At 47.7% G+C, this 19,861-nt stretch overlaps 1 protein-coding gene across 1 annotated transcript; it reads right to left on the bottom strand.

Moving 5' to 3' along the window:
* Positions 1–427: 427 nt before the first annotated feature.
* LOC119394537 (uncharacterized) lies at positions 428–1,528 on the bottom strand. Its single transcript, XM_037661888.1, has one exon. It carries the CDS (start codon positions 1,526–1,528, stop codon positions 428–430), a length of 1,101 nt encoding a protein of 366 aa, XP_037517816.1.
* Positions 1,529–19,861: the final 18,333 nt, after the last annotated feature.

Genomic DNA, 19,861 nt, shown 5'->3' with positions numbered 1-19,861 from the left:
AAACTTGGGCACAACTCAACCGCGAGTCTCCGTGGGATGGACCAACAGTCATCTCGAACACTGAAGTCTCACCAGTACCTCGAGTACAAGATGGTGTTGACGAGTTTTAGTCCAGACCATAATATTCAGAACAGCTCCGATGTCCTTGCCTTGATATCCGCGTGTGTTGTACGGCGTGCCGGTTGCCGCAAACCTGGGTCGGGCAAAAACGCCTACGGAAGTTGTGAAATGGTCTTCTGAACGGGACCCCTGCTAAATGGAGTGTTCTGCACGCGGCTGTTGCTAGAAAGACTCGTCAGGCTGTGGTTGCGGCTTCATTCTGCACCGGGTCACGTTGGCCCTCCATTGGCCACCTCAGCAGAACAGTGCTTGCGCTAGGTTAAAAGAATGGAAGCGTAGCCTCCTGGGTGAGTTGAAGGATAAAGCTTCACCAGGCAGTTACCGAGTTGCGGCGTCGCGGACCACGGTCACGTGGCGAGCCCTGCTTACGGCCGTCCTGCATGCTCGACTTGGCACGTGGCGGCACAGTCGGCTTCGCCTGAGCGTTGCTCCTGGCGGCGCGCAGGTAAGCTGGGGCCACGGGCTCCTCTTTTTCCTTGCAAGGAGTTTCATCGGGCCAGCAGTACTCGATGCGTGGCTCTGATTGGGCGGCCTTGCCCCTTTCCCCAATCTGTGAGCCATGCCCGCGTCCTCCGACGTTCAGACTCTTCAGTGTAGCGGCACTATAGACGCGGGTAAGCTTCGGGCGTACGGCGTTGTCGCCTGGATCGTTGCTGGCCTGGCTCGTGCTCGGCTTCTCTGCCGCTTCCTTTTCCGGTTCAGCGGTGTCGTCTGCCGGCTCGGCCTTCGACTCGCACTCTTTTTTCTTCTGCAAAAGCTGGTCAGCGATATCCGAATCCGGTTCAGCCGGTAGGTCTGGCGAGAATTCGCGGGAGTCGCTGGCTCCGACTGCTGTCTCGGTTGTCTCGCTTGGTGCGGACGGGGGCCGCACGCCCGGGGACTCCCGGGTACGTCGTCCGCCTGCTGGCGGAGGCGTTGGACCATTTCCATTCCGGAACTGTGGTGCGCGACGTCGCACCGGTGGTGGCGGGTTCCAAGCAGGGGTTGTGAAAGGTGCCATTGTGGTTGCAGGGACGACTGGCTCCAGGGTTGGGCGTGGCACGTACACGTTCGGAGCAGGGCCATAGACGAAGGCTGGCTTTATCCACAGTGGCAGCGGTGGCGTTGTGTAGCCGAACCCGCGGCCATATGCCACGTCATCAGTGGGAAGTGTGGGACCAGGAGTCCACGGGTACGACGGGGGAAGCCGGAGGAGCTTCTGAAGTCGGGCGGCACTCGCCGCCGCGTCAACGGCGTACGGAGCTAGCGGGTCTGGAACTTCCAGGACGGGGACCGGCGGGGGCAGGAATACCCCGATAAACTCCGGAGGGGGCAGATAGACAGGCCCGGGAGCCGGTATGCCCGTTTCGATGGGAGTCCAGTAGGTGTATTCCAAAGGTATCTCGCCGAACTGGCCCGCGGTGGCCATGGTGCGAGGCTCTCAAGGCTGCCGTTCGGAACGAATGAGGCCTTCTGGTACCGGTCGCGCGGGGGTCGCGTGGCTCGGGCCAGCACGATCACGTCGTTTTCTTTCAATAATCGAAGGCGCCCCGGCTCGTGGCTCGTGTTTGTTTAAAAAAGGAAGAAAAGATGGAGCTCACAACACCATTCTTGGCCTATCCCCCACTGTGGGTACGTGCCATGTAATGTATGGAATAATTATCACCCTCATATGACATTGCAAAAAAGGCGCCGAAATGCCAAACGAGATTTGCGTTAGAAACAGAGTAAATAAAACCTTCCAAGTGCACTTTGAATAATAAATCAACATGCCAAAATGTATGAAAGGGTAGATCGGTCAATGGTGGGGCATTTTGTGTTCTTCGGAGTTAGTCCCATACGGAGCCCGGTAAACTGTTCTCATGGCGAGATCAGAACACCGCACATTAGTAAAACGGTGGAATGTTCCGAGAACCTCCTGTGGAGGTGGGCCGCCGCGCTGGGCGGCTCAGACCTCGGCGAACAACTCTGTATAAGTAGTGTCGATTCAGTGTCTGAACGCCAGCGTTTTATCATTTCATACGCTACTCTATCAGGTCCTGGTGAAGAGCTCTGACATTCGTTAAAGGCAGCTCGCAGCTCGGAGATGGTGAATGGACAGTTGTATGGCTCGTTTCCTTTGGTTTTCTGAGTGAGTTCCTTAAGTTCTGCTATTGTTTACAAATATTGCCATCTTGCGCCCAAAATCTACTCTGTGTTCTATGAAATTTGCGGTTTCGCATGTAAATTAAAAAAAAAATTCTTTATCGTAACCTCTTGCTACGGTGGAGAAGCAGAATTGAGACACCGGATGCTGTGACTCCATGCTTTCTCTGCGAAATTCCACAGGCGACTGCAGCAGGTGATATTAACGCGATACCGTTATGAGCTCGTTTCTCAGAAATTCTGGTGTCGGCGTCAGTGACAGCGCCGTTGGTTGTGAACGAAAAATCGTCATCTTGTCCGTGACTGAAAAATGTAGAAAGATGCAAATAAAATAAATAATAAACAGGCCTGCAGCGTATTAACCATCCATGAACCAGGATCGTAATGACTGTGTCTATAAAGCACGACAGGAGGCACTTCACCACACAACGAAGGCCTAGGTTTTGCTGAAAGCACCAACGTCATCCAAATACCAGTTCTTTTCGACAGTAAACAGAATGCATGGAGAATTTACAGAGCTTGTGCTTCCGGTGTACTGTAACTAAAGCATACAAATATCAAACGAATTCTGGGGAAATAGTAGGTGGCCCGTGGTCACGGGGCTAAAAAAACTCAGGCCTGTTCGGAGCAAAACGAAGAGCAGTAACTTAATTTGATATTTTTGGGTATCCTAGGCAGATTTAGATGCATATGTGCATAAATGGATTTCGTTAAATTTGGTGCAAGTGCTCCAGCTTAAAGATACGTAAATATTTTCGTTCGAGAATGTGGCACTAGTAAGTGCTCCGAAAAGCTGATTTGCAGCTTCAAAGTGAGTTTTTATCTGCTTGAGAAGCGGTATGGAAATGGTTTCGGTCGATCACCTCACTGAAATGATCATAATTTTGGAGTGTTTGCATGTTTGTGCTCGACCATGCGCGTGGTGCTCAGGGGCGCTGAAACATTGAGGTGATTGTGACGATGATAATGATATTAATTTATTTGTGCTGTGTAATTATGTCCAGATGGGCTGGAGAATAAGTGGGAGCTTATTACGTTTTCTTTGAGCTCTGTGTGCTCTCAACTTATCGTTACATAAAAATATATTCTCAGTTTTCAGCAACATCGTTTCTAGACTAACGTTGTTCAACCCGTATATGTAGTTTTGGGTAATCGTTTTTCTTTTATTTATTTACTTTAATGCAGCTCAATATTTCAGCATGCGTTAACAACACTCTATACTCCATTTCATACATCAGGTGCAACGGCATATATTAAAGCTAGCGAGAATTGCAGCAGATGCGTTCGCACCAAGAAATTCTTCAATGATTTTACACCCCGTAATGTGATTTTTTTTCGTCTTTAGACTGTGCAATAAATGAAGATGCTTTGTGCCTTAGAAATAACCAAACCCTGTTGTTTATATGGCTTTCAATAGGTTGGACCACTATTCTGGACCGCTTAGCGTTTCTTTCGTTTTCGTACCGTAGCCTCCGCGATCAGTTCCGGTAGCACGCAACCGGAGCCCATCGCAGAGGCCACTTTTACTACGACAAAATCCAAGCGCGAGACGCGCGGACTTACACATTTTGCGGACCCAGCTTCTTGCATAGCTTCCACAGCGTTGTACCTGATGTATGAAACGGAGTGTAAGTGGGCTAGGTTTTCTCTTTGTTCCTGTTTATATATTGCGACTACTCACGAGAATGCACTGGCCAAGGTTTTCATTGAAAAAAAAAAAAGACGCCACTGTCATAATGTAGTTACCAATATACATATATGTCAAAGAAGAAACTTTAGTGCCTATAGAGTAAATGGGCAAACTTCTGACAGAACCATATGAGAGAAAACAAATTAAACTGCGCATTTAAAATGCAGAAAGAGATGCTATCAGCCACTAAGTGTTAACGATGTTGTAGAAAATAGCCGCAACGGAGCAGCATGGAGCGTGCCAGGCTCTCTCGAAGGAGAGGAAGAAGAGGCGGAATCGAAAGCACGGGGGGCACGCGCACGTGGACTGTTCGGCAATTCGCCATCATTAACGGCAATAAACGGACGCCTCTGTCTCACGGCTGCAGGGGTGCCAGTCATTTCGCAACAGATGCAGTCATGAACAAACTTGCGAAACTTCCTTTCGTGAATAAAAATTATTCTTGGCTTAAAACAGCCATGATTCGTACGCACTGTGTGGCTGCGAATCGGGTGGTTATATATGTATGTAAACACAACACAAAAAACAAGGAAATTTAGAAATTCAAAATTACAAGTGATATCAAGATGAAACCTAATTGTATGGGACGGAGTGAAAAAATAAATAACGCATTAGTAGGAAAAAGGCCAATAGAAATGTATATACACATTCTGATGATGCCTTTCTTTCCAACTTCTTCATCTTCACTTCATTGTCTTTGTCTCTCCCTCCCTCCTTTTCTCTGTCTTTTTTTTTTTCTTATTTCGATTATCCGAGGCTTGCGGGCGTTGCATCCTCCCTGTAGAAGTTGAAAGCCTGTCTCTGACTTGTTGTATTCTTTATGTTGAGACGTGTTGTCTACTATTATTGGATGACTGCGCGCCGCAGCCAGTGCATTCGAAAGGGGAGCGCTGAAGAAGAAGAAACTTGAGCCACGTCGAGGAGTTAGGAAGCGCACCATTTTGCTCGGTCAGGACGAAGCCTCGGGCCGATTTCGATGAGCTACCGCGCAAGGTAAGCCGTGCACGATCGTTTCCCTTTGCCAGAACTACTGTTAATTGGTAGGCGCCTTGCTGTTCGGCTTGCTTTTTAGGTCTCGCATACGTTATCATGGCCTTTAACCTCGTGTTGCACTTAGGACTCCGCCTTGCTAATCATGTCGAACACAGCAACGAAGTAATGTTCTCCAACTTCTCGCCTTTTCACATACAACCTTATTGAAGTAATGAAAAGAATGTATCCTCGAGCAATGTGAGGCAAATCATAATCCCATCATGAGGCGCGCCGTAGTTAAACATTAGATTAAGGTTCGCCACCTTACTTTGCTGACCACCTCGGGTCCTTCAACGTGCACCCTAATCTGTAGACGTGTTTTTTTTTTTTACTTTTGTCATAACGCAGCAGCCGCGGCTGGGATTGAACCGTGACCTCAATCTGGGCATTGCAACGCTAGCCATAGCCGCCGGTCCTCTCTAGTGGGTTGCAGCATGCCGTACATTACTTTATTCTGCAAGAACACCGCAGTATCGCTAATTTGCCCTAATTATAGTCAACGCATTTTAACATTAAGAGCGGCCTTTACATTTTCCCGGACCTCCAATTTCCTACCGGCAATTCGCGATTCGAATTTTACATGGCCGTCAAAATTATGGATGTAACGCCAAGCTAGATAAAGTAGTGAACGTCGCGTAACTGGCGCCGAGGGGTCATTTCGTGATGTCGCAATGATAACTGACTCTCTCACAGGCTCGCGATCACCACTTACACAAAGTCGCGCATGCTGCAACGATACGTGACTTGCTGCTATATGTTCACCGTCATTTTAGGCAGTGACATCAATGGAGAAACGTGACTATGGCCTGTAATAGGCACATCAAGCTTAAAGTTTAACTGCTTTTTACAGCTGCTGTTCACAATGCTGAATATGATACTGTATGAGGGGTCGCTACGCGTATAACGTGTATGGAATGTCACAAAATAGTGCAAAACGAAGCGCCAAATTCCCAGGCCTTTTCGTTCGAGTGCTTATTGTTTTTGGCCGCTGTCGCTACTGTGACTTCGGCATTAGCATTCGCTCAAATTCACACTTGTGATCGGTTTGAGTTGAGTGGGAGCTCGCCCACAGCGATCACAGTGGTCTCAAACGTGGGCAGCAGAAAGAAATAATGCCTTGAACATAAAGATAAGGCCACAATACCTGCTGTATATACGCTCCCTTATGTCATTCTTTGTGTGTGTGTTTTTTTTGTGGGACAGTCGCTGTAAGCGACATCTTTGACGATAGATTCCTCTTTTGTAAAGTCGATAATCGGGATAAGCCTGCATTACGCACGTTGGCCCCCGACTGGCAGGTGATGCCAAAATTATACTGACGGAGCTGGGGTAGTGTGGAGAGGTCGATGCTCACAGAAAGATATTCGCCTGGCCATAACAGGGCAGGCGGAGCTCTTTGATAAGACTGCCGAAGCATCAAAGCGAGGCAACCTTTCCAGCCTCTCCGCCTGTATAGATTTATATATCACGCATGCACGTGTCATTGAACAAAGGGGCCACAGATCGGAATACGCTCTTAGCTTTACGGTATGCTCGACTGGATGTAGCGCTATAACTCGATTGCTGCTCTTGTTGATTTGGTCGATATCAAGTTTCATGACAAAGGCGCCTCTACTTTTGCGCATTCAACAAGGAGCTACGCACAGTTATCGAATTGCAACGGGACGAATAACCATGTGTTTTCTTAAGGTGGCGCCGCTGTAAGTTCTGCATCCGGAATATATATAGTTTGTACATGAAGGACCGAACCTTTCTTCTCACCGGGGTAATTTCATTAGATAAGCTCGACAGGCGTCAAAATCTATCGCTAAATACGAGTTTTTTTTATATTAATGATTATACAGAGTGTTTTTAAGACAATGCAGATCTTAAATAAAAAAAAATCCTGTGACAGTAAGGCTCCTGTCGTTTTCGCACACGAACTGTACGTCGAAACGGCAATACTTTGTCCCAGCTTAAATATCACTTGTATAAAATATTGTAGCACTACATTTGACGAGGACAAGACAGAGAAGTACGTGACAGGACGGGCGCTGTCTCCAACTATAGTTAGGAAATAAGAATGCATTACCAACTAGCTCCGCAAAGTGTTTTGTGAAGTGAAATGGCGCTGTTGCGGCTAATTAACAAACTCGTAAATTAACGTTTTAATTATTCACTCGAGGGCAGTTGTTTATATTAGAAGGTTGTAATTCATGACTATTTACGGCATACCTGGGTGATTCCACGTAAGATCGAACAAACGATGGCTGGTCGACCTCTCAAATTTATTTCAAAATTTTATATATTATTGCCTGATGAGTGGAAAGAAGAGATCCTCAATTTGTTTTGCCGCCAAAAATTTTTTCGAGCCACAGGAAATCAGTAATGACGAAGAGGTGGAGTGGAGCGCTCATCCGCTCTGCTGTTTCGGCCAACTTTCGTTATGAATTGCACAAAATATATTAAAGTTAGGTAGCTGAAATTGATTTACCTAAATGTATGCATGTTTTTGCTTCTGCTCAGGTATTTTTAGTTTTTATGTTTAGTGTAGATGTTTTTATAAAAAAACCTCAAAAATGGCCCAATCGGCAAAATTTTCTTTACTTTGAAGGTCTTTATCTCAAAAAAGCCTTGTAGCATAGCGACAAAAATTCTGCATTACGTTCTTCGCATGCGTATCTACCAAACTGCCAAATCTTGTATTTATATAATTTTTCAGTAAAGAGATATGATCGGGCTAAGTTCAAGAAAACACCGAACAATGAAAACTTCTGACGACAATTAAAAAAAAAACCCATTTTTTAAATTTCTTAAACTTTGTCCACTTATTCTCCTCTACATCATCTTTCACAATCATTAAAAACATGTTGCATAATGTCGTTGCACTAATAGTTACGGCCCCTCCAATAAGACCCTTAGGCAAGGATGGGCAATTTCGACTTCTTGCCCAGCAAGTGTATAAAATGCAGGCAGGATTGAATTTCTTTTTATTCAAAGGCCAGCAGGTACCTAAAAAGGTGTTGCCGGCACTGAAGACGTTAATTTTGAAAATATTTGGTCACTGCAGCGGCCACGAGCGCGGGGCTACCGATCAGGCGCGCGCGCACCCGAGATGCTCGTTGTAAGAGACGGCGCAGTGAGAGCTCGTTTTCGCGTCCTCAGACCGATTTAGTTCGAAACAGCAACACCTCTCGGGTGACTTGAACGCAGGTGCACCGGTAGTCGCAGTGATCTGGTTAATTGCGCCGATTTATTTTTCACGGGGCACAAGAATGTCATCGTTATACAGTGCGTTCCGTGAAGATCTTTCATTGCAGCGGTAGCAAAAGTACGCGTAGCACAAGTAGTCCGTCTCACTGACAGTCACTGATCTTTCGGGCGTTAAACGTTCCTTCAAAGCATTTATGTCTAGGTAGGTAACTCTGCGAAATTTTGGCTTCTTTGCATTAATTAAAGGAGTACTGACACGATTTTGAGATATCGCAAAAGGGACATTTTTTTGCTTCGTTGGTATGCAGTGTCCACGCTGTCCACACACTGGAGTCGGAGAACAAGTATAAAATATTTTAATTTGACTTTGAAGTTTTCGTCGCTGAGCATTTGCAAGCCAGCCACACTGCAAGGACATTATCCCGACAAGTGAAGACAGTTCCTCCGAGTTCGCGAGTTCTGCGTCCTGCATGCAGCCTAAATCGTAGAAATCACTGTCAGGGTCACTGGACGACAATTCACTCATCGTTGTCTATTGCACCACGAGCAGATGACGGATTTCCCGCTAGTACGTCGCGAATATCTGTATCTCCGTGACGTCACACTGCTATGAAACGACACTGAGAAGCCACCCCCTCGATATCGAAACCAAAAGTGTCTATTTAAGGTGGCGCTAATTAAAATATAGGATGCATTCCCAGACACCACAATAGTCGTTTTAGGTTTCTCGACAACAGTATTTTTATTTAGAGCAACAATCCGAAATTTTTTTAAATTCGTGTCAGTACTCCTTTAAGCTTCTTGTGCTTCGAAAGGTAGTCTCCACAATAGACTCATTCAGAGCTATACTTTCTCGTCATGAGACGCACAGGAGGAGTAGAGTAAGAGCAAAGCACAAGAACTATCCGCGCCGAATGAAGTGTGAACAGCGCACCGAACACGCGGCCAGTTCACGCCGTCTGCTGCCGGCATCTAATATAGACAAGCGCATCCGGTTACCGATAGTTTTGCTTTTCTTTCCTTTGACAATCCATATTTTGCTTTGCCACAGGAGCGCCACGTTCATGCTTTCCACTGATCGCAACTGGCGCAGCGCAGTTTCTCTGGCAGCAGCGTGCGTGAAGCGAGCGCTCATAGCTCCCTTATAGAGTTTTCATCTTGCTTCCATCTCCGCCGTGTTATCAGCGCCTAGCTGAGATGCGGACAGAGGGCGGATAGAATAGCGAAGCTCCAGTGCACGTGGGTTCAAGTCACCCGAGAGGTATTGCTGCTTCGAACTCAATCGGTCTGAGGACGCGAGAACGAGCTCTCACTGCGCCGTCTCTTACAACGAGCATCTCGGGTGCACGCGCGCCTACTCGGTAGCTCCGCGCTCGTGGCCGCTTCAGTGACCAAATAATTTCAAAATTAACGTCTTCAGTGCCGGCGACACCTTCTTAGGTACCTGCTGACCTTTTAATAAAAAGAAATTCAATCCTGCCTGCATTTTATACACTTGCTGGGCAAGGAGTCGGATTGGCCCATCCTTGCCTAAGGGTCCCTTTGGAGGGGCCGTAACTATTAGTGCAACGACATTATGCAACATGTTTTTAATGATTGTGAAAGCTGATGTGGAGGCGAATAAGTGGACAAAGTTTAAGAAATATAAAAAACGGGCTTTTTTTTTAATTGTCGTCAGAAGTATTCATTGTTCGGTGTTTTCTTCAACTTAGCCCGATCATATCTCTTTACTGAAAAGTTATATAAATACAAGATTTGGCACTTTGATAGATACGCATGCGAAGAACGTAACGCAGAATTTTTGTCGCTCTGCTACAAGGCTTTTTTGAGATAAAAACCTTCAAAGTAAAGAAAATTTTGCCGATTGGGCCATTTTTGAGGTTTTTTATAAAAACATCTACACTACACATAAAAACTGAAAATACCTGAGCAGAAGCAAAAACATGCATATCTTTAGGTAAATAAATTTCAGCTACCTAACTTTAATATATTTTGTGCAATTCATAACGAAAGTTGGCCGAAACAGCAGAGCGGATGAGCGCTCCACTCCACCTCTTCGTCATTATTGATTTCCTGTGGTTCGAAAAAATTTTTGGCGGCAAAACAAATTGCGGATCTCTTCTTTCCACTCATCAGGCAATAATATATAAAATTTTGAAATAAATTTGAGAGGTCGACCAGCCATCGTTTGTTCGATCTTACGTGGAATCACCCACCTGTTTTTTCGAAATCACAAAAGTTGTGTGCAATTCGAGATATTCGTCATTGAATTCTAAGGCGGATATCGAAACTGATCGCGCCCAGCGCACATGAAACGCGACCACTCTGTTACGTCACACCGGAAATTGCCGTGACAAGGAAGTGATGAAATACCAATGAAGTCGCGTCGTGCCTGTGTCTTTTCGCGAAAAGCGGCAACTCATCTCATTTGCGCCCCTTACCTTTCGGTGTGGTGTTTGGTGCTTATCAGTGCCTTTCGAGTTGTGCGCAAAAAAAAAAAAGAAAAACGCAATATCAACCTTTTCTTTCTCTGCGGAGCACAAAACTCAGGGACCGCCACTGAGGCACTTATTCCTGTATACAGGTGAAATGGTTTTTCGCGCCTGATTATAGTTTAAGACAGATAAGCACCAGATATCAGCGCCCAAGGAATAAGCTTTCTACTTGTGTATTTCAGCATGTTTGCTGGCCTTTTCTGACCAGGCACGCCTCCATTCAAATTTCGTCACTTCCTGGTCACGTGTAGTTCCGGTCTTACGTAAAAGAGAGGCCGCGTTTCCTACGCGCCGAGCACGATCAGTTTCTATATCGCCTTTACAATTCGATGATTATTATCTCGAATTAACGTTCAACGTTCGGGATTTCTAAAAAAAAACAAAAAATGGGTTGCCACAGTTTCGCACGCACTAAAGCTTTCTAATATAAATGACTGCCCTCAAGTCCATAATTAAGAAGGTGATTAACGAGCTTTTGTGAATTAGTCGCGTCAATGTCATTTTTAGTTCTGGCAGAGTGTTTCCGCCTTGACATAGAGCTCGTGAGCGAAAACGACAGGAGCCTGCCTGTCAAAAAATGTTTATAAAGAAACCTGCATTGTATAAAAAAAGAAAACATCCTGCAGGACTTAAATACTGTTGCCATAAGGAGACAACTCAGCACCTCTTCCGTTGCAAATCGTCTTCGTTATGACATTCATGCTGTCACATCGCTTCCCGCAAAACATTCTTTTCTTGGGTGCTGTTTGCCCTCCGGTCATTACTCAGCAGTCATTTAAGTACTTCAAGCTTGATCAAGGCATATGTGTAATTGGTTTAATTAGGTTGTGTTTAACAAAAGAAACGAGCCCTCGATCAATCCCCCCTCTTTCATGCGCCGCTAACAGCTTGCAGCGTATGATCTACTCTGGCCGCAAAAGTTTTTCCTTTTCTCGTTTCCTCGCAGTTTCTCCAAGCCGGGAGACGTCCTAGACCTTGAAATCGGCAGCGATGACGAAGACTTCCTTGGCGAAGTGAAGTCTTCGGCGGCTTCAGCGAAACCCGCTGCGCTGCATCTTTGTGCGACCTCGCAGAGTGCAGCGTGCGCGGTGCCCACGGTGACCGCGCCGTCAGAGCCCGCCGCCACGTCGCAGCTTACGGACAACGCCAGCACCTCCTCACTCGAACAACAGGCCGGCGAAGGTGGCGCAGACCCGGCTGAATGTCAGGACCTGCGTGATAAACTGAACCGCATCAGGTGCCACCGACGCCGGAGGCCGAAGCGTCGGGGAGCTCGCAGCAACGCCGATCTTCGTGCGCAGTTGAGAGACGGCAGAGGGCGCGACGCCGACGTTCCGGACGAAGGGCCGTCGACCTCATCGTTTGCAAGAAGGCGAGCGGCGTTTCTGCGCGACGGCAAGGCAGGGAAAGCGCGTCGCAGGAACGTGCCTTACAGAATTGCCCGCCGGCTGAGAACCTACGTGGACCTGGACCGCCCGGCGGAGGAATGCGGCGATGAGTGTCCCGGCGAATTCCCCGCTTTTCATTATCGGCGAGATTTGTTCCGTCACAATCCCGGGAACAGTGCGTCGGCCGTGGCTGAGCTTGAAGGGCAACGGGAGGCACACCTCGAACGCCGGACCTAGCGGTCGAAACGCCGTGCGGCCTACGCGTCGGCATGAATACGAGGGGCACGAAAAGGCACAAAGTCGTACGGAAGGTGGATGAGAGCGACGACGAACTTTGTAGCCCCCCCCCCCCCCCCCCCCCCCCCGGCTCTCCGAGATGATAAAGCGGCATGCGGGACGTGTGAAGGCACGGCTCAATGTTCAACATGTGTTGCAGGCAGGGGTGTCTATTGTCTGATTATTCTCTTGCATAGCCGCAGTTGTTAACGGTGGCTTATAAGAGATCGCAAACGCGTACCGATTAGTGCCACATTACTTAACAGATTGATTCTGTCGAACAGACAGCGCATGAGAGTATTCCTTGGAGCAGCAACCCTCTCCTAATTTCTGTATATATATATATATATATATATATATATATATATATATATATATATATATATATATATTATATATAGCCGCGACTGAATGAAATAACTACATCAGGTTTGTCATCTAGCGCTCGTTAGGGCAGTTTTTACATTGCTGCTTAATTGGTTGATTAACTAAGATCGATAGATGCTAACTTCTTTATTATTCACCTAATAACCAAATGTGTTTCGTTACGTTGTAGAGGGCATTCCAAAACGACCGATCCATTTTTTTTTTTTTGGTGCCAACGTACATGCTCCGTGGCAATTTTTTCCGGCGTTTCTAGAAACCCGGCGAAATATGAAAGAAAACCTCGTGACTGCAGCCATGCGCTACCGTATTGCAGCGCTCTCAACCGTGCTTCGAGCGAAAGAATGCAATCGTATATAGCACATGTCAGTTCACAAGGTCCAGCTGGTATAAATTATTCAGAATGTGCCGGATTGCTGCTTTTCGCGTACAGTCACTCAGTCGGTTAGTCGGTCAGTGCAGAAAGTCGCGCACTTTTATTGCGTAGATACACACCTCCAATTTGACGACGAAGTAAAAGAAGGCACAGGACCGGCAGCGCCTGTCCTGTGCCTTCTTTTACTTCGTCGTCGTCTAGTGAGCGGCTGTTTCAACAAAGCTGAAAAATGCGACCGCTGAAATTTGCCTTCCTCCGTGCCCTTCGCACGAGCTCATTGTTGTGTTTCGGTTTTCGGTTCTGTATTGCACTGTACGAATGCCATGGGTGGTGTTGAAAAACTTTAGTTTTGAGAAGGCCAAGAAGGTGAAAAAAAATATTTAAAAAATGAAAAAGCAGCGTTGTGGGCGGCCTTCAGGCTGACGGTTCTGGGCGCCGCTCTGGCGTTCCTGTTTTACCCAGGCGACGTGTAAATAAAAGAGTGTGTGGAGAGTACTCGTTGAGTGCGGACGTTTCTCTGCTTCAGCGCTTCGCGCCAAACCGCGTTTTCGGGCTGGCAGGCGTCCCCGCCGGTCGCGTTGGTCACCGCCGGTCTTCGCCTGCTGCTGCGCCTGGACTACCAGCACGCAACACTGCGTAGATACACACCGCCAATTTGGAAAAACAGTATGCGGGATCGATTGCCAGTAATGGCAGCTGCCCTTCGATGGGGGCGTAATGCCAAGAATATTCGTGCACTTAAATTTAGTTGCGCGTTAAAGAACCCCGGGTGGTCAAAGTTAATCGGGAGTCCCCCACTACGGCATGTCTCATAATCGTATCGTGGTTTTGGCACGTAAAACTTCAGCAGTTATTATTACTATTGGAAGAATATTCCGTTCAGTCGTTCTGACGCCGTCGGCGGCGCATGTGGGCTGGACGTCGGGAGAGGGCGGCGTGGTGTCGACGTGAACAGCCCAGAAGAGTCCGTGAATCTGAACATGTGCGCTCCCCTCCTCCTCGACGTATTGCTAATGCATTTATCTCACATTTGCCGCTAATTGAATGGAATGGCAAAAAAACTTTATTCAGGTCCTTCGGGGCGTGAACTAGCACGTAATGCGTCTTTCTTTTTTTCGCCTAAGCGCATTGCTCGTAAGGCAACTATAACAAATTTAGTAATTGTACACTCGTTCTAATTACCTAAGCCCATTCCTGCAAGTACATCGGTCTGGCCGACCCTTCAGACTACACAAGAGTAACGTTTCTTCGAGGTTACTTGCATCACTGTGCTGCCTGAGGCAACAGTTAGGAATTGTTTAGGACGTTTTGGATGCGTTGCTCAAGTCGGACAAAATGGTTCGAAGCACCCAACAATGACTGATGCAATAAAACATCGACGAAGAGTCTTCTCTGGGAGTTAGTCTGTGTGATGCGTAAGAGCGGAGTTTTTCGTTCCTCGGAACTTTGCCTTCTGGTGGTATGGGCATGTCGTCTCTCATCTTCTTCTCCTCCTCCTCCTTCTTCTCTTCTTCTTCTTATTATTATTTGGTAGCGTTCGTCAGCGTCTGGAACGGCCCAACGAAATGCCCATCCAAAGATCACGGAAACGCTCCACGGACGGTCTAGAGGGGAGACACGATTTCTGCGCGCGACGCGTTTCCCGTCTAGCCCTGCCATCGTTCGGCATTAAACTTTCGCAAATTCGGAATTTTCCGCACATGTCCTATGTTCGTTGTCGACGCTACGGGTTGTCCTACAGAAGGCTTTTACTTCCACAATCACGAAATATTTCAAGAAAGCCTTCATAGCAAGTGTTCTGGTCTTAATTTTTTTTTCGGGGGGGGGGGGGGGGGGCATCGCGGGTCCGACGCATTCGTATGGTTCAGATATATTTTTATTCTGCAAGCATGGGTGTGCACCCCATTGGTTATCTTAAGACAGTACCCATCGGAGCGTCGGGGCCCGAGTTCAAACCACACCACTGGCAAGAAAGTTTATTTTGTTTTATATGGCTGCGATCGTCTTACGGGACAGAGAGACGAGTACGCAGCTTTCTCGTTGAGTCGGCGTAAAATGCTTATGCATTTAAAATGCGAACTGCATTGACGTGTGAGAGACGAACCATATAGTCTTGCTTGTCGTTATGAACAGTCGTAAAGTGAAGGCGAGTCCAATTACTTGGAGAAACTTCTGGGTTTCACGTGTGAGAGCCACGATATAATTATGTAAAAGTAACTATAGGGCCAGCGAGAGAAATATTCGGATCAGGATTCACCACCTGAGCGTCTTCAACAAGCATCTAAATACGTCAAAGTATTATTTTGTAATTTTCACCCACCCCAATGCGGCCTCGCGTTCAACTAGAGCCAGTGTGAGGTTCAACTGTGGTGGTGGGCAGGGCAAAATTCTGTCAATAAACAGGGCTGCGTATGTACTGAGTTTAGAATCATTGTCACAATTATCATAACGCCGTCGTCGGCAGTATACCAGCGGCATGTCACTTAACGGGCGTTGGTAACCACGCATGGGCAATATGCGACAAATTCAAAGAATTGTTTTTCCATTTTGTTTGATTTTATAATGGCGAAACATAATTATCGCTAGAAAGTTCGCGATTGTTACATTGTAAAGAAATGAAGACACGTGTTTCCGGGACATTAATAAACTATACCAGCCGAACTTGTTCGCAAGAAAACAGACGAAATCGCCCTTGCTTCTTTAATTGTTATCTTGGTCCTACTTACAACCTGTTAAATTTTTCCAGTAAGCGAGATCTGGAGCATTTTTCGAATTGCTAGTGGGAGCAGTTGGTGAAGGGTGATGCAGGAGGGTGGCCTGGGCGAGTTTGGTCTTAACGGCGGAAAAAGCTTGATCCGCGACCGTGTCCCAGGGAAGTGCGGCTGACTCGGCTTGCGAAGTCGAGAGTAGTGCTTCCAGAGGCTGCAGCAGTGTAGAGCATGTAGGGATGAAGCGGCGATAAAAATTGACGAGTCCGAGAAAACGTCGCAGACTACGTATGGACGTGGGAGGCGGGTACTCGAGGATAGCTTGAACCTTGTCAGGTAGAGGAGTGATGCCATCTTTAGTGATCTGATGTCCGAGGAATGCTATCTCCGAGACTCCAAACTGACACTTTTCTACATTGATGACAACCAATAAATATAGCACTCTGAAACGCGGTTCCGAAAACACAGCGCGGTTTATTAATGTATCTCCGCCATTGTTCCAACTACTTCTTCTTTTTCCTCAGCCGACTACCCACTACTAGTCTATGTCCCAAGTGCGTCGTGCCAGAAGAAGAAGAAAAGTATGCCACACCTGATTTAGCAGTACCTAAGTTCGTGTTTAATATGCTTAATCGCTGCCAGCCTGTTCTCTTGAAAATGAATGCTCCGTGGACTCTGCGATATCATTGCACGTTAAAGAACACTATATGATCGAAGTTTCCGGAACCCTGCACTACGGCGCCCCATAATCATGTAGCGGTTTTGCACGCAAAACCCCACAGACTATTATTATTAATATTATCTCTTGGCAATGCGGTACTTTCAAACACTACGAAATTGAGAGCACTACGATCACGGCGCAAAAGCGCGTTCTCACGTCACTTCCATTTTCCTTCGAATGACGGTCAAATGCAGCATAATATGTAGAAATAGGAAAAGTATGCTGAAAGGAAAGGTGAAGAGTTAGCTTGAAAGAATGACGAAATATTGAGGTTGTGTGGTTTCTCCTCTATTTTACTTTTCGTGGGATCCAGCATGGACGTTCAGAAAAACCTTGGGCCGTATTCCAAGAAGATCACTATCGGCGAAATTGTCGCTTTGCGTGGGGCATAATCTCGTGTGTCAAATCACTGCAGTGACTACTTGCCCGCCTTTCCTCAACCAACCAATCAGCGCATGCTGAAAATCTCAAAAAGTGTTCGTTTCACGTAAACGACCCCTGGTCAACCGGGCGATGCTGGCAGCGCACCTATTTTAGCGCGACGGCCGCATCCAACCCACATCCAACCCAACGAAGCACGGCACAGTTTCTTCAGCGCTGCTTTTCGTACGTTCTTCAAGAAAGAAAAAGAGGAGCAAGGAAAGATGACGTAGCGCCACAGAATGTGCACTGATGACGCTGCGCCGCACGTGTGGTACATCGACAGCCCTTACTTTAAAGGGACCGACAACCAATTTGTATGGGGCCTATTTTCTTTAGTTCAACGGAAAGCTTACCGGTCAGAGTGTGTGATCATTGAATGGTAACGCAGGAAACGCCGTGAAACATTTATAATCAGAATTTTTCGATCTGAGGTGACAATGTAGTCGTACGTACAACACATGCTGTCAACCGTGGGAGCTGAGCACGACAGCGGTTCGTGTTGTGCGCTGCGGTTTGCTGCGCATGCGTGCACTCCGCGAGCATGCACCGCGGCTCGAGATGTTCCACTGTAGTTACCGCGAAGGCAGCGCCACTTCTCAGCGTTAACTCATTTTACCTCGTCAGCAGCACAGAATAGAGCGGGGATGGATAATGATTTACATAATATGATTTTGAGCACTAATTATGGCGCGCATACAAGACCCTTATGTCTTTATTTCTCTTTCTCACTGCAAAAAGAAATAAATGAAAGGAGACAGAAAACGACCCAAGTAAGCAGAGAGTTAAATATGTACCTGGTATTCACAAAATATTAACGAAAACTAAAGAGACTAATTTTCCTTTACACAAGGACACCGCTTACAGACACCATTTATTGCGGATCGACCAAACGTGGTCTCAATGCCCTCGTGTTGCACTGAAATTTAGGACGCATGTGAGCGCCGCGTCGGCAGGAGAATACCTGCGAGAACGCAAGGCTCTGCTTCAGTGGCAGATTGCACATGGCCTCTGCATGCTCTTCTCCGCACAGAGGCAGACAGGCCAAGACAAAAAAGAGCTCTGGCTCCGGCAGGGAGCCGAAGTCTGCCAGCGCTCTCGAACCATCGGCCAGCGAGTCCCTTAAAATTGGCCAGAGTACAATCTGCGACAGCAGTGACACCAATACGTTTTCTTTAACGGCTCTCAGGTGTTTTGCGCCGGGCTCTGTGGCCGTCATGCACTTCCACAGCTTGTCCGTGTTCTTAAGGAGCCTCTGGCAGGGCTTCTTAGAAGAGAGTATCTCGTGGAAGACCATTTTTGTGACCTGCGATCCAAGCCCGGCTAGCTTAACGGCATGGGGCGCTCCCAGCGTGTACCAAAGGACATCTAGGTATGCCAGGTCAACAGGGGACTCGGCGGCTCGCGCTTCGTGGCCGAACATCAAATCTCCGACTGGTATCTCCTCGGCGTTCATTGCAGATGCTGCTTCAGCTGCCCCAATCCAGTTTGCGAGAGGGTTGCTGGTCATGTCTGGATACGAGGAGTAGGTTTCTTTCACGTAGGGGGGTTCGTACTTCCGGAACACGTCCAGAAGCCTCTCCTTGTCGTTGGAGTAGGCTGGACAGTCGCCAAAAAATGACCAGCCGGTGTTGAGGGTGTTGTCTACGGCGCGCACAAGACGCGCGACGAGGTGCGTCACGTCATCTCTCACCGACTCAGTGCTAACGTTTTTAAACAGGCTGTGTTGAAAGGCGTAGTGCATGAAATAGTCGGTCTGGTAAAAGCAGTGCTCACGGTGCTTGCTTGACACGTGTTGTGAACCGTAGTAGCTCGCGATAACCTTTTGGTTGGTGAAAGAAAACAGTGCTTCAGCGCAGAGATAGCCGTAGAGATCCATGGTCTGAGCAGGGCCTGATTTTCTGTAATGCGCAAAGAATGCCATGAAGTAACTTTTGCTGTCTACAACAACAGGCAACGAGCTGTTTTGCGTTATTTTGAAGTATTTGTAGAAAGCCGCTTGCCAGCGCTTTTTGGAAACGGTTTTCGTCCAGCGATGGATTTCCGACGTAGTTGTGGCTTGCTGCGTCAGGCTGCTGAGGGACGCATTCAGCGAAGCAAATAGCTCACTTTGCCGCTCGGCCAGAGACGTGAAGCGTCTTTCCGTGTCGGAAGCTTGTTCGCCCGAAAAGGCCTCGTACAGAGTTCGGAAGAAGTTCTTCGCCGTGGATTTCTTCGTCTCTCGGTTTCGGTTTATCATCCTGTTCAACATGTGCATCGTGTTGAAAACAAAAACCTTGTTCTGCGAAGTGCCTCTGTCGAACGACAGTTCAAACAAGATGGGCACTCTCACCATGCGGGACATATAGAATATGGCACCGATGAGATCCGCTCTCGCGTCCACGTCAGGCCACATGATGCCGCCCTTTCGGAGGAGCTCCTTGACTTCGTCCAGATGGTCCTCCGGGCCGGAGACGACGTCGTCGCACGCGGTAAAGTAGCGAGCCGCCTTTTCTGACGGCGTCTGATGAAGGTCAGGAACCTCCACGTTCCTCGCTTCCCGGGTAATTTTGTCTATGAGCTCACCACGCAGAGCGCTCGAGACACTCATCGATCGACTCCGCAGCCATCCCCCGCAAACGTAGTCGTGGAAGTTGACGCACGGTCGGACGCTCCTGTTCACGGCGTCGGCAAGCAGCGTCGCGAGTCTGCGACAAGGCTCACTCCGACAGAGCCTGGGAGACGGCGTCCGCCACCGTCGTCCCAGCATTGCGTACTCGTGCGAGTGGGCGCCAGTGAAGAAGGTGCCTGCGACTACCGCTGACAGCAGGAGCACAGCGGCTATCAATGAGGTCTTTGCTGGTGAACGCATCAGACTACTCCCTGTGCGATCGTTGGACGACTCCTCTAGGTCTCGCTGCTCAGGCGCATCTCTTGTGGACTTTTCGTCCTGCAA

The sequence above is a fragment of the Rhipicephalus sanguineus genome, chromosome 1 (genome assembly GCF_013339695.2).
Source record: "Rhipicephalus sanguineus isolate Rsan-2018 chromosome 1, BIME_Rsan_1.4, whole genome shotgun sequence".
In the NCBI taxonomy this organism is placed as follows: Eukaryota; Metazoa; Arthropoda; class Arachnida; order Ixodida; family Ixodidae; genus Rhipicephalus; species Rhipicephalus sanguineus.
Note: the sequence above shows the minus strand (reverse complement) of the source record. Positions and strands in the feature narration are given on the sequence as shown.

Coding starts and splice junctions, on each gene's coding strand:
- LOC119394537 (XM_037661888.1), bottom strand. CDS start 1,528: ATGGCCACCGCGGGCCAGTTCGGCGAGATACCTTTGGAATACACCTAC.